Raw genomic sequence first — 13,260 nt, forward strand, 5'->3', positions numbered from 1 at the left:
TACCTCTGTGAAGCTTTCCATGTGTAGTTTCTTGTGATTGCCATTGTGTTCAGTAAAGTCTAGTTGTGTTTTGAATCTGTACATTGTATTTTCCTGTAGGCTGCTTTATGTTATTAATGGATGAAACATTAGCAGTGATCTGTTAATTATTTATTTGTCTTTTTTTATCTAATTATGTTTTAAATTTCACGTTAAAATTGATTGGTTTGGCTCTCTGTCAGCTTTATTTATAAATCATTAAGGATCACATGAATTTAAGTGTGCTCACTCTGCTGTCTGTCAACAGTTGTAACAGCTGACAGAAGACTTAACTATGACTTCAACTACAGTGTTGGATAAGGATTCAGGGAAAGTGCAGAACAGGCTGAGAGTCTCTGTTGAGTGCATTCAGCCAAACTCTGTTGTCTTACTATTAATGGAAAGCTTTGGAGAAGTCCTGTCCCTTGGGCTTTGGTGTTTCATAGCAGATTGATTTATCTTTGAAATTATTTCCCCCACTCATCTCTCATTTGCGTTTCTGCCTACAGCGGATGTGTCGAGCAGTATGTAGTTGTTTATGCAAATAGGAACCTAATGAAATGTACTTGTTAGTGTATCAACTGAACATGTTGAAAAAAAAATCAAACTATCCTGCTTTCCGAGACATAAAACCAATACTCTGTCACTCTATTAGTGGGATAGCAGGTGACAGTAAATTTCAAGGGGTGTGCACTCTTGGCATTTTACCTCCATTGTGGCACAAAGTATCTATTCTTTGTCCAGGCTGTACATGTATTGACCTGTCTATATATCTGGATGAATGCCAGAATCTTGGGAGCTGTGCTGAAGCACTGTGACCTGAAAAATTAGTTTTTGTTTTAAGACACAGAATTGCCAGGGGATAATAATTGAAAATAATGCCATTGTTGTCAGCTGTTACTACTTGTAGTTTTTTATGTACTAAAGTACATTAAAAAGTAGAGTTTTATGTACTTTTATGTACAGGTATGCCAGCGATGTAGACTTCTGGTTACCTTCACTTTGGTATTTTGTCTTGAAATTAAAAGTGTGACATTAGAGCTTATTGGCTTGTCTGTGAAGAAATTCAACAGTTTTCTGCAACTGATGTATCCAAGAGGAACATTTGTTTACTTAAAGGAAATTCAAAAGTATATCTTACCCATCTGAGAGGTTTCAGTCAGTTGATTCAGCTTTTCATAGCAGTAAACACTTACATATTAAGTACATTTAAACGTTAGATCACTCTGAAAGTGATCATTTGTTGTTTTTGTACATTAGCCTTGTGACTGATACATGAATTGGCCAGGGTATGCTCTGTCTCTCACTCTGCCCCATGGCCTTTTACAGGCTGAGGATTATAGCAGATGGATGGATTCTCAAATCCTAGTGCTAAAGTAACATAATCTTAAAAGCAAGCTTGTTTCTGTTGCTTTAAGTCTTATGCTTTGCACATTTAAACTGTATGTTATCACTCTTCTAACAGCAGTTTAAAGCAAGGCAAAAATATAGAACAAATCCGAAACCGGTCATTACACTAAGTCAAAGTAGAGTGTGTCTTTGATCAATGCATACCCATGTGTTCCAGCTGTGAGGGCTGTTGCCAGATGGCCTGGCTCCCTTGCTTTGCATGGGCACAAATACTAGCTCCTGTCAATCAGTTCACACAGAACCCTTGGGGGAGGCTAGCCTCTGGTCTTTCCACTGGGTTACATGTGAGAATCTGACTGGCTGCAGAGGGATAATGAGGTCCAGCATTTAAACTGAGCGGCACGAACAGAACCCCGAGTTAAAAAGTGAAAATTAAAGATCTCCTCCTGCAGTTTGTCCAAAGCTCACTCAATGAGTAACCCTGTAAACCCTGTAGTATTATCTCAATAGGCACATTTTTCTTGAACTGTGTATTTTCGGTTCTAAGGGTGAAATAAAGGTTGTTTTAGTGTGAGCACAAACATTACGGTGCCTCCAAGACACTAAAGCTCTATTAATAGTCTTGCCCTCACCCTCGATATCTCTGACAAGCTGCTTTTCACTTGTCACCCTTCCCTGCCCTCTCATCTCCCTTCACCCTTGTCCTGTCCTTACTGTAATCTCCCCAGCTGTTTTATTCCTCCCTCAAGCCTGTTCTCACTTTCGTTGTGCTCCAGTGTGCCTCCATAAGCAGCCCTGTCCTTCCTTCCCACATGGCCGTGTATATCAAACTATCTCTTGAGGAGCTCTGCCATGTCCCAAAGATGAAATAGATTGAATTAGGCAGGACTTTGATGTTGTGTGGATTCAAACCCAGTTCAGATTTTACAGGTCTGCTGCTCTTTGCTTGTCTCCAAAGATGTAAGTGTCCTTTGAGAGAAGCTAATGCAAAGTCACAGTAGAGCCACATTGACACACAACTTTCATAACACACAAAGGGACACTGTAGACTCTGCAAAGATCAATTTTAACATGGAGAAAGTATACTACACTACTCTTTCAGTGCCTTTTATGAATAAAAGATACTTGAAACTGTCCTTGTGGAACAAGACAGCCACAGTCAAAGTCTGAAGTCTAGAAATGTATTGAGTGAGTACTGGTCCCAAAGTTGACCTGCTGTTCACCATTCTCATTGCTTAACAAGTAAGGAAACGATCACATCTAAAGACATTTAGTGTCTTTAGATTTTCCCATCCTCTTCAGGCATTCATCCCAAAGGTGATAGGTTTTCCTCTTAGTTCTAACAGGAGACAAGTCAGATCATCACTTGGCAGAAAATTCACTATAATTTCGAAAAGCACTCTGTTGTGTTATGTTACGGACTGTAAAGGGAGAAAAAAGAAAAGGTTCACTCTAACTGTGTTAGCTAGAGTCATTAAAATAACTCTTATTGAATAATGCTTAATATGGCACAGGATAACCAACACCAGAAATGAGTTTAGATGCATAGAAGTGTGAAACAGAGCATAAAAATGTATTCAGAAAAGTGAAGAAGTCTCTGTAGTTTTGTCATTTTTATCTCCAGTTTGGAAAGCAGAGGATAGCCAGGGGCCAATTCCAGCAGGGGATTACAGTACCAATTTCTAATACGTCAAAAGAGAGAAAATCTGATTCACTCACAGAAACTTAACCTGGAGTTCTTGTCTTTATAGCTTTAAGTTTACACTTCAATAGACTAAACACCATTCATTCAAGTTCTCTAATAAAAAAGGTTGTCTGCCTCGTTTTTGTACCCAGTTATATTATAAAATAGCACGTCACAGTCTGCCCTAAATATGTGAGAGTGACCATGTCTGCTGCCACACACCGTCACAAGGGAGTAAACCAGCAAGAGGGAGGCCGTTAACAACGTCACCGTGTTGTTAAACTGCTGTTTGGCTGCTCACCTTCCCTGTCTCCTCCTTCTCCCCTCCCACTCGTGTCTACCCCCATCCTCCCTCTGCAGTGGACGTGCATCGCATTTGGAGCAGCAGGCAGCAGGTGGAGATGACATCATCTGCACTGCAGCACACTGCAGCACTGGGTCTGAACAAAGACATGTCAGCCCACTGCTAACTAACCCCCTCCCTCTCCATCTATCCATGTCTCCCCTAACATGTCAGACAGTAGCAAAAGGCAGAGCAGCCCCCTTACCAAGGAAGGTTATGGTGCTGTGACTTATCTCAACCCCTGACTCCCCCTTCTGACACAGCCACTCCAGAGTCCTGAACAGGCTTGTAACTATTAACCTTACTAGGCTCAACAAGCCCCCATGTGACTAGGTTGACATGAATCTCCAGTTTACATAGAGAATAGGTAAGCATAGACCCTAAAAATAAGCTCTGTTAAAACTCCTGTTTGATATGACTGTTCTGGTCACTGTTCACTTAGGTAGTCTGCAGCACACAGAGCAAAAAACGAAGAGCTTATTGTTGTCCTTTAAGTTCATTATTCTCAGTGTAGTATAATGTCACTGCGAGCAGTCATTTACCATCTAGTGACATTCGTTTCTGTTCAGCGATAGGAGTTACTTGACCTCTTTTACAGTGGCTTATAGGAGGTCCCACTGTGACATTAGCTTTCAGTGGAGCCTTGAGCCATGACTGCCAAGATACCGTAAAACGCAACTGTCATCAGGTCGTGCTGTGAAGGCTTCCCACTTAGAGTCATTAGGTCCTTACCTACGGCATCAACACTGAGAGTAGGCCAAGTACACAAGAAAAAGAGGCAAACAATTTTTTCATTGTTCGCCTCTCTCTCCATTTTTTTTGCCGGTGTTCTGAGTCCTTCTCCTCCCCTTCATCAATAAGCCAATAGCACACAGGCAGACCATATACACACAGCCATGTTCCTGTCGCCTAGTTACCAGTCGGCAGCAGGTTGCCACAGAAACGGCCTCATAGTGGCTAAATGGGGAATGCTAATGCAGTCTTCTATACTCCCTGCTGCAGTGGGCTCTCTGTGCACATCCCAATCCACTGTCTGTACCCAACATGCTATGTTAGTTTGTGTATGTGCGTGTGTGTGTGCGTGTGCATGTATGTGTGTACAAGCACTTGCTGTTAGTTGGCATGTCAGTTAGTGAGTTTTAACAACGAGTGTGTCTTTTAATCTTGAAGAAACATATGGCACCAGGTTCCAATTCCAGTGGGTTGGCTTTTTATTAATAACTACTGAGATGCATTTTTTGCAGTGATCAAAACCAACCTGACAATATTACAGTCAGCTTAATTTTCCAATTACGCTCTGTTTTATCTTTTAGGTTTGCGTCAGTTTAAATAGTCCTTATAAGTCATTCGCTCTGTCCTTTCCTGTCTTAGCTCTTGAATTATACAGTGTGTTTCTGACATAGAAAGTGTCTTGTTGCAAGCCTGAAAATATGCACAGGACAACCACGCCATAACAACCAGCCTGTATCAGAAACAGTCTCTAAAAAAGCCTGTAAACATTCTCAAGTCTAATGCACTTCTGTCCATTCAGATTTATGGGGTATTTGTCTTTTAAAGGACTCTGTGCATGGGTGCAAGTTGTGATTGATTCTATACTGTCATTTTCTTAGTTCTCCTGCCATACAAGCTGATGGTAGAGGGGAAGGCTGGGACTTCAGGGCCATAATGGGCTATACTTAATCAGCTGTTGAATGCCAGCTGTACACTCCCCCCCAGAGCTTGTCTGAATCCCTCTGAGGAAGAGTGGTTCAAATTTAAAATGGCCCTGCTCTCTGGCCAATCTTTCAACCTGTTTTAGTCTGCTGGAGTGGTGTTTGAGTGATGTGAGAAAGATGGCAGCAGGAGTTTAGTGATGGAAGCCATTAAGGAGTGATTGATAGGCTTTACAGATTATTTTAGTAAAGCCAATTGTTTTGATGAAGTGAATGATGGATGCACTTGTTTTCACTTACATACCGGAGTGATAAATAATGATCCTAAGGTCTTGCATTATAGCTGAAAGTAATTACCTTTCCCTCAGCTTTACAGCACCTCAAAAGTAGGCATTAGTGCATTCGTTTTTAAATGGTTGATTGTATGCCTGACGATGATTAGCCCCAAGTCACTGCGACAGTTCTAGTGCTCCTCAGAGTAACATGCTGGTGCAGCTGTGGTGCATACTGTGTGATCGTTTGTCTTATCAGGATACAGGGTTGTTTGTGCTTGTACGAGCAAACACAAGACATCTTTTTCTTTTTCTCACACCAGATCCTCATTGTATGCCAATGTGTTTTTCTGTGTCTTTCTCTTTGCCCAGATAACCAGTTCAGAATGTCTATCCTGGAGCGCTTGGAGCAGATGGAGAGGAGGATGGCAGAGATGGCCAGCCACCAGCAAACGAGCGGTGCAGGGAGTGGTGGAGCTGGGGGAGGAACCGGGGGAGGAGGGGGAGGGGGAGGAGGAGGTGGTGGTGGAGGAGGTGGTGGAGGAGCTGGCGGTGGAGGCAACAATAACCAGTCACAGGTAAAGAGCCACATCATCGCCCTTGTGTTGTGCTGAATGACAGTCGCTGTGCTTGTCACCATGGACAGCAACCGTACAAACAGTATATGCAGCAACCAATAACGATCTGCTGTTTTGTGTCTTTGAGTGTGTATCTGGCCAAACGCAAGCCAGCAGCTCCTTTGAGAGCCGTGTTGTGGTGGTCTGCGAGAAGATGATGAGCAGAGCTTGCTGGGCCAAGTCCAAGCATTTAATCCACTCCAAGACCTTCAGAGGCATGACACTTCTTCATCTGGCTGCAGGCCAGGGCTACGCCACCCTCATCCAGACACTCATCAAGTGGCGGTAAGAACATAATTCTCTAGTACTGGGCAATGGTGCTTTGTTCTGTAATTGATGTGCACATTAAAACAGAAGTGAGATGCTAATTGTTTCCTTTTTTACCAACCAGTACAAAGCATGCTGATAGTATTGATTTGGAGTTAGAAGTGGACCCTCTCAATGTGGATCACTTCTCGTGCACACCTCTGGTAAGGGAACTCAATTTAACATAAGACAATGCAAACAAAAATGAAGAAAATCCTGGCTTGTGGTACAGATTAGCTCATTTATGCTTTTTCTGCTTTTTTGTGTCCATCTGTATTTTATCTAGATGTGGGCCTGTGCGCTGGGTCACCTGGAGGCAGCGGTGGTACTGTACAAATGGGACAGACGTGCCCTAGCTATCCCAGATTCTCTGGGCCGCTTACCCCTGTCAATTGCCCGCTCACGTGGCCATACCAAATTGGCAGAGTGTTTGGAGCAGTTACAGAGGGAAGAGCAGCAACCGCCAGCCCCTCTACCACCTACAACTCGCATGTCTTTTTCCCCAGCCCCTGATGCCCCCACCACAGACAGCTGGATGGTCAGCTGGGCAAACACCAGTGTAGTAGCACCAAGTGGCAAGAAAGGATGTCCTGCCACCACAACAACCACACCCAGCACTACCAGCCTCAATCCAGGTTAGTAGAATGGAAGAAAAGTCACTGACTGTGAGATGCTTTATTTTCTGATATTCTGTTGCCATTTTCACACATTAATCAGATCAGAGCATTGTCCAAAGTTGCCCCGTCTCAATGTAGCTGAGAACAGGAAGTAGTCTGCTTGAGATACATTCTCGCTGTCGGACATACTTTGCTTGGTTTAGTTCGTAGTGATTCCTGGATAGAGTGTGCAGGAGTCAGAAAATATGTTGCCCACTCACTCTTCACTTAGCATGATACTGACTTTTTACCAGCGAGCTGCAGTGCATGTGTGAAAACAGCTTATAACAAACAAAATGTTTATTAGTGTGCTCTGCAGCTAATTGTTACGTGTTGTGTGTTTTCTTTTTCTTTTTTTTGCAGACTTGAGAAGGCCAAGGTCAGAACCCTCCAACTACTACAGCAGCGAGGGCCAAAGAGACCTCCCACTAGCTAAAAAACATAAACCCAACCCAGAACTGTTTCAAACTCGGCCTGACAAGGCCATGTCTGTTCCTTTGAGCCTGGAGCAGCAACAGCTGCACAAGCTGTCCTCGAGCACTAAGAGCCTGTCCTCAGAAGTCCTGAGCTCAGACAAGGGACTGTCTACTGGAGGCAGCACAGGGACAACAAGATGGACCTCCAGAGAGAGTTTCTCCAGCAGCAGCAACTTGGGAAGGAAGGCGCTGGGTGTCAGTGGAGGCAGCAGCTTGGGGAAGGAGAAACTGGCCAATCGGTTACGGCAGCGGGAACAGTTAGGGATGCTAGTGATGTCAGAAAGTGAAATGGCTGATTCAGAGCTGCTATCATATCGGGAGGATCTAGAGAACCAGGACTGCCTCACACAGATGGATGACCTGCAGGTGAGAATAATAATAATAATTTAAAAAAAAAAACATTCAATGTGGTCAGCTGATTGTGTAGAGCATGGCAAGTATTTCCAGTCAATTGCTATGAGCCAATTGATGGTGCTGCTAAAGATTCTACAGCAGAAATGATGTACCATCTGATACAATATCAAATACAAGGCACATCACATTTAGTAAGTAACATTTGGCAGAGAAGTTTCAGTTCTAGCAGATCTTATGAATTCAGAAAACATTTTAAAATAAAATTTCAAATAAAAGTAAAAAGAACATTTGCAAACTTGCGTAAAACCACGTGTCAGGGTGTGGCACCACTTTGATAGGGTGACATACAATACAGCTACACAATCATCATTAAAGAAAGCTTTGCAGCATTATAACCTACCACTAACAACCACCATTTTTTTTTTTTTGTAAGTTTTTTTTTCTGGCCTCCTGCATTCAGCAGGCAGAATACACCAGGCCTGGCATTCTGTCGATGCCCGTCACTGCATAATAAACTCTCTTTATTGATCCACTTCAATAGCCAAGGAATTGTTCCAGGGATTCAGTCTAACTACTCCTCTTACAAATGAAGTGTTATTTTTACCCTCCAGAAATATCACTGTCATCATTTTTATCCCTCTCTCCTTTCTGTTACCCCTCTCGAATCCGCATTATTGTCGCAGCACCAAACAATTAAATTTGCATGACTACACCATGGTAAAACATAATAGGTATAAAACTGTATATACAGTAAAAAAAAAAATACACTGACTCCTCACGGGTTTTCTTTTTTTTTCTTAATAAAACAGGTAAATATGATGACTCTGGCTGAGCACATAATTGAAGCAACGCCAGAGAGAATCAAAAGGGAGAACTTCACCGCTGCAGACTCTGTGCCCTTAGACACATCAGGGGTCAGCAACACCATGAACTGGCTGGCCAACTACCTGGGAGATGTAGAACAGCTGCCAAGCATCATACATCTACGGTAAGATTCACCGTGGTGCAAGGAATAGATATAAATATAGCCAACTGGATATGCAGTACCCAGTATATTGCATATCTAGTATGCCCTCCCACCCGTTTGAATATTTTCTCTTTTCTTCTGTGCTTTGTCTAAAGGTACCTGATTTAATGTGATTTAATGTGATTTAATGGATAGACAGCCAAAGAGATTTGTACATATATGGCTTTTAGAATAACTTGCAGTTTAAGTTTAATGTACTAGCTTTAAACATAATACTATAAAGGATTAACCGAAAGTGTAAAGGAATGGGATGTCAAGGTAAAGAGAGGCACTGTCTGATCTGAAAGGTGCAGTGTCAGATGTTTGTGTACTGGCTGTGAGTTTGCAAGGAGTTATATTGTTAGTTGTCGAATTGCTGCAAGCTGTAACGCAGTGTAAAAATGGTAAATATTTTCCTTTAATGTAAACTGTAGAATATATAGAATTGAAGAGAAGATATGTGTCATTATCCTTCCTCAGATCTCTGTATAATGAACCCCTGACCCCATCATCTAACCCCAGTTTGAGCCCCGGAGGGTCTCCGTTGAGAGAGGGCCCCCTGGAAAGGTCAACACTTCCTTCCCCAGCTGACTGGAGTGAGTTCATCAATGCCTCCAACAGCAAAGTGGAGCGAGACCTGGCCCAGCTGACTCTGTCGGATCCAGAGCAGAGAGAGCTATATGAGGCGGCCCGCCTAGTCCAAACTGCCTTCCGCAAGTACAAGGTACAGGCCCCGGTGCTCTGGTGCCATAAGCTGTGGACTGGTGTGAAATAGATGAAACTGTTTTTGGTTTCAGGCCACATGTTGAAGAGTTCACTTTTGTTTTTGTTTGACTCCATATGGTACTTTGTTGTAGTAAAGGACAAGATTTTGATGTGGTTGATTTCATGTATTTTTTTTCTTGAGATGTACTGTTTCTAATCATGGTTAATATCTATCTTTGTGTCATTCTCTGTTCTTCTGCTAATATACGCATTACAACATATACAGAAAAATATACAAATATGTCCCTGTGGTTTCAGCATGGGAAAGGTGTGGCTTGAGCAGAGCATGGCCTTGCTTAGAAGAACGACTGCACTGTCCCTTGTGTCCCTGCTGCACTTAGACACAATTACGCTAATGCTCTCCTACTTCCTCTTTGTCTCTGTCTCTCTCTCTAAGTTAGACGTATGGAGCCTGCTACTGCCTGTTTTAAACTAGCTATCAAAACACCAGTCCTTTTCCCCTTGCCCGATCCCATTCCTCAACTCCTTACCCTCCCCATAGCTACTTTTAATAAGTTTTCGTATGACAAACTGTTCACTGTCGTTCACAGTCGTCTGTTGTGCCCATCTGCCAGCTGATGCAGAAGTGGACCTTTGTCTCTCTGTCTCCCTCTCTCTCTCTTTCTCGAAAACCTCCCCAATTTTCACGTGGGTCTGGTCCACCAGGCGTGGACTTATTCCAGGGTGGCATTCACATGCTAGTGAACCATGTCACCAGGAGACCTCAGGGACACAGAGCCACTAATATCCTCTGTGGCAAAAATGGGCTCTGTTTAAACTTCTGACCTATACCACTTTACTCTCCAACAGGGGCGGCCGCTCAGAGAGCAACAAGAGGTAGCTGCTGCTGTTATACAACGTTGTTACAAGAAGTACAAACAGGTAGGCACCATAGTGCGTAATGTCTGAAGTTTTCAAAACATAGCCAAATCTACATCAGCGTTTACGTCTCAGTACTTCATTCATTATCTTTCCCTTTTCCCATTTACAAGCTAACATGGATAGCCTTGAAGGTAAAATGTTCTCCTTGCCATCAGCTGATGTAATCGCCACACTTGTTGGTTGTGTTCTTCCACAGTGTGAAGCCATAGCACTGTTCGTCAGCAGTAACGTATTGCTTTGTTCATGTCGGCAGTATGCACTTTATAAGAAGATGACGCAGGCCGCCATCCTTATCCAGAGTAAATTCCGCAGCTACCACGAACAGAAGAAGTTCCAGCAGAGCAAGAGGGCTGCCGTGCTCATTCAGCAATACTACCGCAGCTACAAGGAGTTTGGCAGGCTGAAGCCACACCACCGCGGGGCTGCTGCTGCTCTGGTGCAGCACAAACTAAGGTAGACGTTCATCCACGTACTGAATTAACTGAATCAGTTGAAACTATTCATTCTGCAGCTGAGACATTATATTAATGAAGCGACCGCTTTGTCAAACTACATTATACAAAATGATGTTCTTGATTTATTGGACTTGACTTTGTGAAAATACCCTTTTAATGAGAGAAGTCTAAGCACTTTGGAGATGACTCATAGTTTATTAATTGTAGTGTGTTTTAAATGGGTACCTTTTAGAGTTTCAGTGAAAGATAAAAGTTAAACTGTGGCTCTGCAAAAGATGCTTTTCCGGACAGTGAGACGCTGTTGTCTGTCTGGTGTTTCATAGAAGTAGTCTGCTCACAAAGAGGCAGGATCAGGCTGCCAGGAAGATTATGAGGTTCCTACGACGTTGTCGCCACAGGTAGGCTCTGTCACTGTCTCAAACACACGATAACATACTCATTTATACATGGGCTAGATAGAGTTCACTGTCAGATTTACTGCAGCGGTTGGCCTAAAAGAATAATATCTCATTGAGATGATCAGTTAGTCATTGTAGAAATTGCTGCCATGTTTTCATCCATCTCTAGATTATTTTTTTTAACTGTGTGTAATGATTTTATTTTTGTGGAAAATAAATGGGTAGTTAGAAATGTCCCCAACACCTAAGCTCCACCTCCCTTCCCCTCACTATACCTGGCCCCCACCCGTTCTCGCCCCCTCCTTCACAGTACCTACTGTGTGCTAATAGCTGTCTGGTATTGTTTTGCTGTTTATGCCAAGCCCCTTGATGGACCATAGACTGTTCAAGCGGGTGAGTGCAGCCTCAGCAACTCAGTTCGTGCCTCTCTTTCTCTCTCTCTCTCTCTCTCTCTCTCTCCTTCTTGCTGTTTATTCCGTATGCCTCTTTCTCTCTTACTTCCTGTTATGTCTCACTCTTTAATAATACAATTATCTCCTCCTGAGGTCTCAGCATTCGCATTCTCTCCCTCCTTTCCTCGCTCATTTTCTCTTTTGCTCTTTCTCTCCCACCACCTTACCCACCCTTCCTCATTCTCCATCACTATTGCTTGATGCCTGCTTGCATGAAGGCTGCCGACTGGAGCCACAGGTGGACTGAGAAGCTCAGATTTAGAGCAGAACATATCAAACTAACAACTTGCTTATGAATGACAAAATCACAGAAACACTTAACAGATACTACTTTGACTCTCTTTATCTCTGTCTTTCTCTCCTTGGAAATTACTTTTTGTTTAGTTTTTTGTTTTTTCAGCTTTTTGTGGTTATGCAGTTTGAGAGAACAGGAGGCTTTTTCTCAACCATCTTTTATTCTGCTGCATGACAAGTGGTGACAACTATGGGCCTTGCTTTTATACCTTTAGGCATGCTATGGGCCTGGTGTTTCTCAAGTAGCTGTCTGTCTGGCTGGCTGACTGTGTGCAATGTTTCTAGCCACTCGACAGACCGCGAGGGGATTTAACCCCTCTCTAACTTCTGTTTAATAAAACTGTGTGAAGCTGTGTTATGCCCACTGAATCATCAAGACAAACCAATAAATAAGCTAATAGTGTACTAAAAGATTCACCTAAATGGGGAAATGGTGCAAATATTGTATGCATAACTTAACCTCTGATTCTGAGACATTAAGATTACATGTGTTTACTTTTTTGGATTAGTTGTATGTTGTTCAAAACTAGGTTACCATGCTTTTAGAGCAGATTAGATTGTTAATGTTACCACCTGTTATTGCAAGTGTGTCCTCTGTACTGTGATATAGGTTTGAAGCCATTACAGAAAACAAAAAAACCCACACATATAGTATAAAATAGTTTATTTCTAACACCAGGACAACAACACACAGCTTTAATTGATCCATACCTCCAGGCAGTATACCAGCTCAGCATGACAAGATCCACCACTGCATCTAATCATGCAGCATCACAGTCTGCTTCTCTTCAATACATACATGTTGTAGTATTGGTCTTCTCAGAGCTAGTCTAAATCCAACCAGAGCTAGTCTAAATCCATTACAAAGTGGTGGTTGTTTACCATAAAGTTAGCCTTTATGGTAAAGCTAATTGTTGTAACAGGCACTATTTGACTAATGAATCAGTCATTTGTGGAAAGTTTAACTTTGTTTAATCTGCTATTGTTCATAAAATCTAGTGTAATGATGCATGGATTTTAGGCATAATGATACTGAGCAATAATTCAATCTGTCAGAATACCACATACTGGTAGATTAGCTGAGAAAAACTGTAATTATTATTAACAATATTGTGATAATACTGTTTATGTATCTGTATTTATTTTGTCACATTTAATCCCACTTCTAAATATTTTGTTTTTACTAGTAATGACTCTGTAATTATGCTATAACAGTTCCTTTTGTTCATTACAAAGTGAAAGCATTCTGACCAGCATTTCCTTTCACAGATGGGCTGTAC

At 42.3% G+C, this 13,260-nt stretch overlaps 1 protein-coding gene across 7 annotated transcripts in view; it reads left to right on the top strand.

Moving 5' to 3' along the window:
* The window catches only part of camta1a (calmodulin binding transcription activator 1a), a 278,414-nt gene that overhangs the window by 259,867 nt on the left and 5,287 nt on the right, over positions 1–13,260 (top strand). For 4 of the 7 annotated variants that reach the window (XM_006794188.2, XM_035909202.2, XM_035909201.2 and 1 more), the window contains 12 exons: positions 5,692–5,897; positions 6,025–6,221; positions 6,328–6,406; positions 6,529–6,877; positions 7,262–7,740; positions 8,538–8,716; positions 9,215–9,458; positions 10,310–10,381; positions 10,492–10,512; positions 10,635–10,834; positions 11,160–11,234; positions 11,597–11,627. In XM_006794188.2, the coding sequence (XP_006794251.1) occupies positions 5,692–5,897; positions 6,025–6,221; positions 6,328–6,406; positions 6,529–6,877; positions 7,262–7,740; positions 8,538–8,716; positions 9,215–9,458; positions 10,310–10,381; positions 10,492–10,512; positions 10,635–10,834; positions 11,160–11,234; positions 11,597–11,627 (2,132 nt within the window). The remainder of the gene's footprint in view (positions 1–5,691; positions 5,898–6,024; positions 6,222–6,327; positions 6,407–6,528; positions 6,878–7,261; positions 7,741–8,537; positions 8,717–9,214; positions 9,459–10,309; positions 10,382–10,491; positions 10,513–10,634; positions 10,835–11,159; positions 11,235–11,596; positions 11,628–13,260) is intronic. The other 3 variants (XM_006794189.2, XM_035909198.2, XM_006794191.2) reach the window with 3 other exon arrangements.

The sequence above is a fragment of the Neolamprologus brichardi genome, chromosome 20 (genome assembly GCF_056152115.1).
Source record: "Neolamprologus brichardi isolate AB-2024 chromosome 20, ASM5615211v1, whole genome shotgun sequence".
In the NCBI taxonomy this organism is placed as follows: Eukaryota; Metazoa; Chordata; class Actinopteri; order Cichliformes; family Cichlidae; genus Neolamprologus; species Neolamprologus brichardi.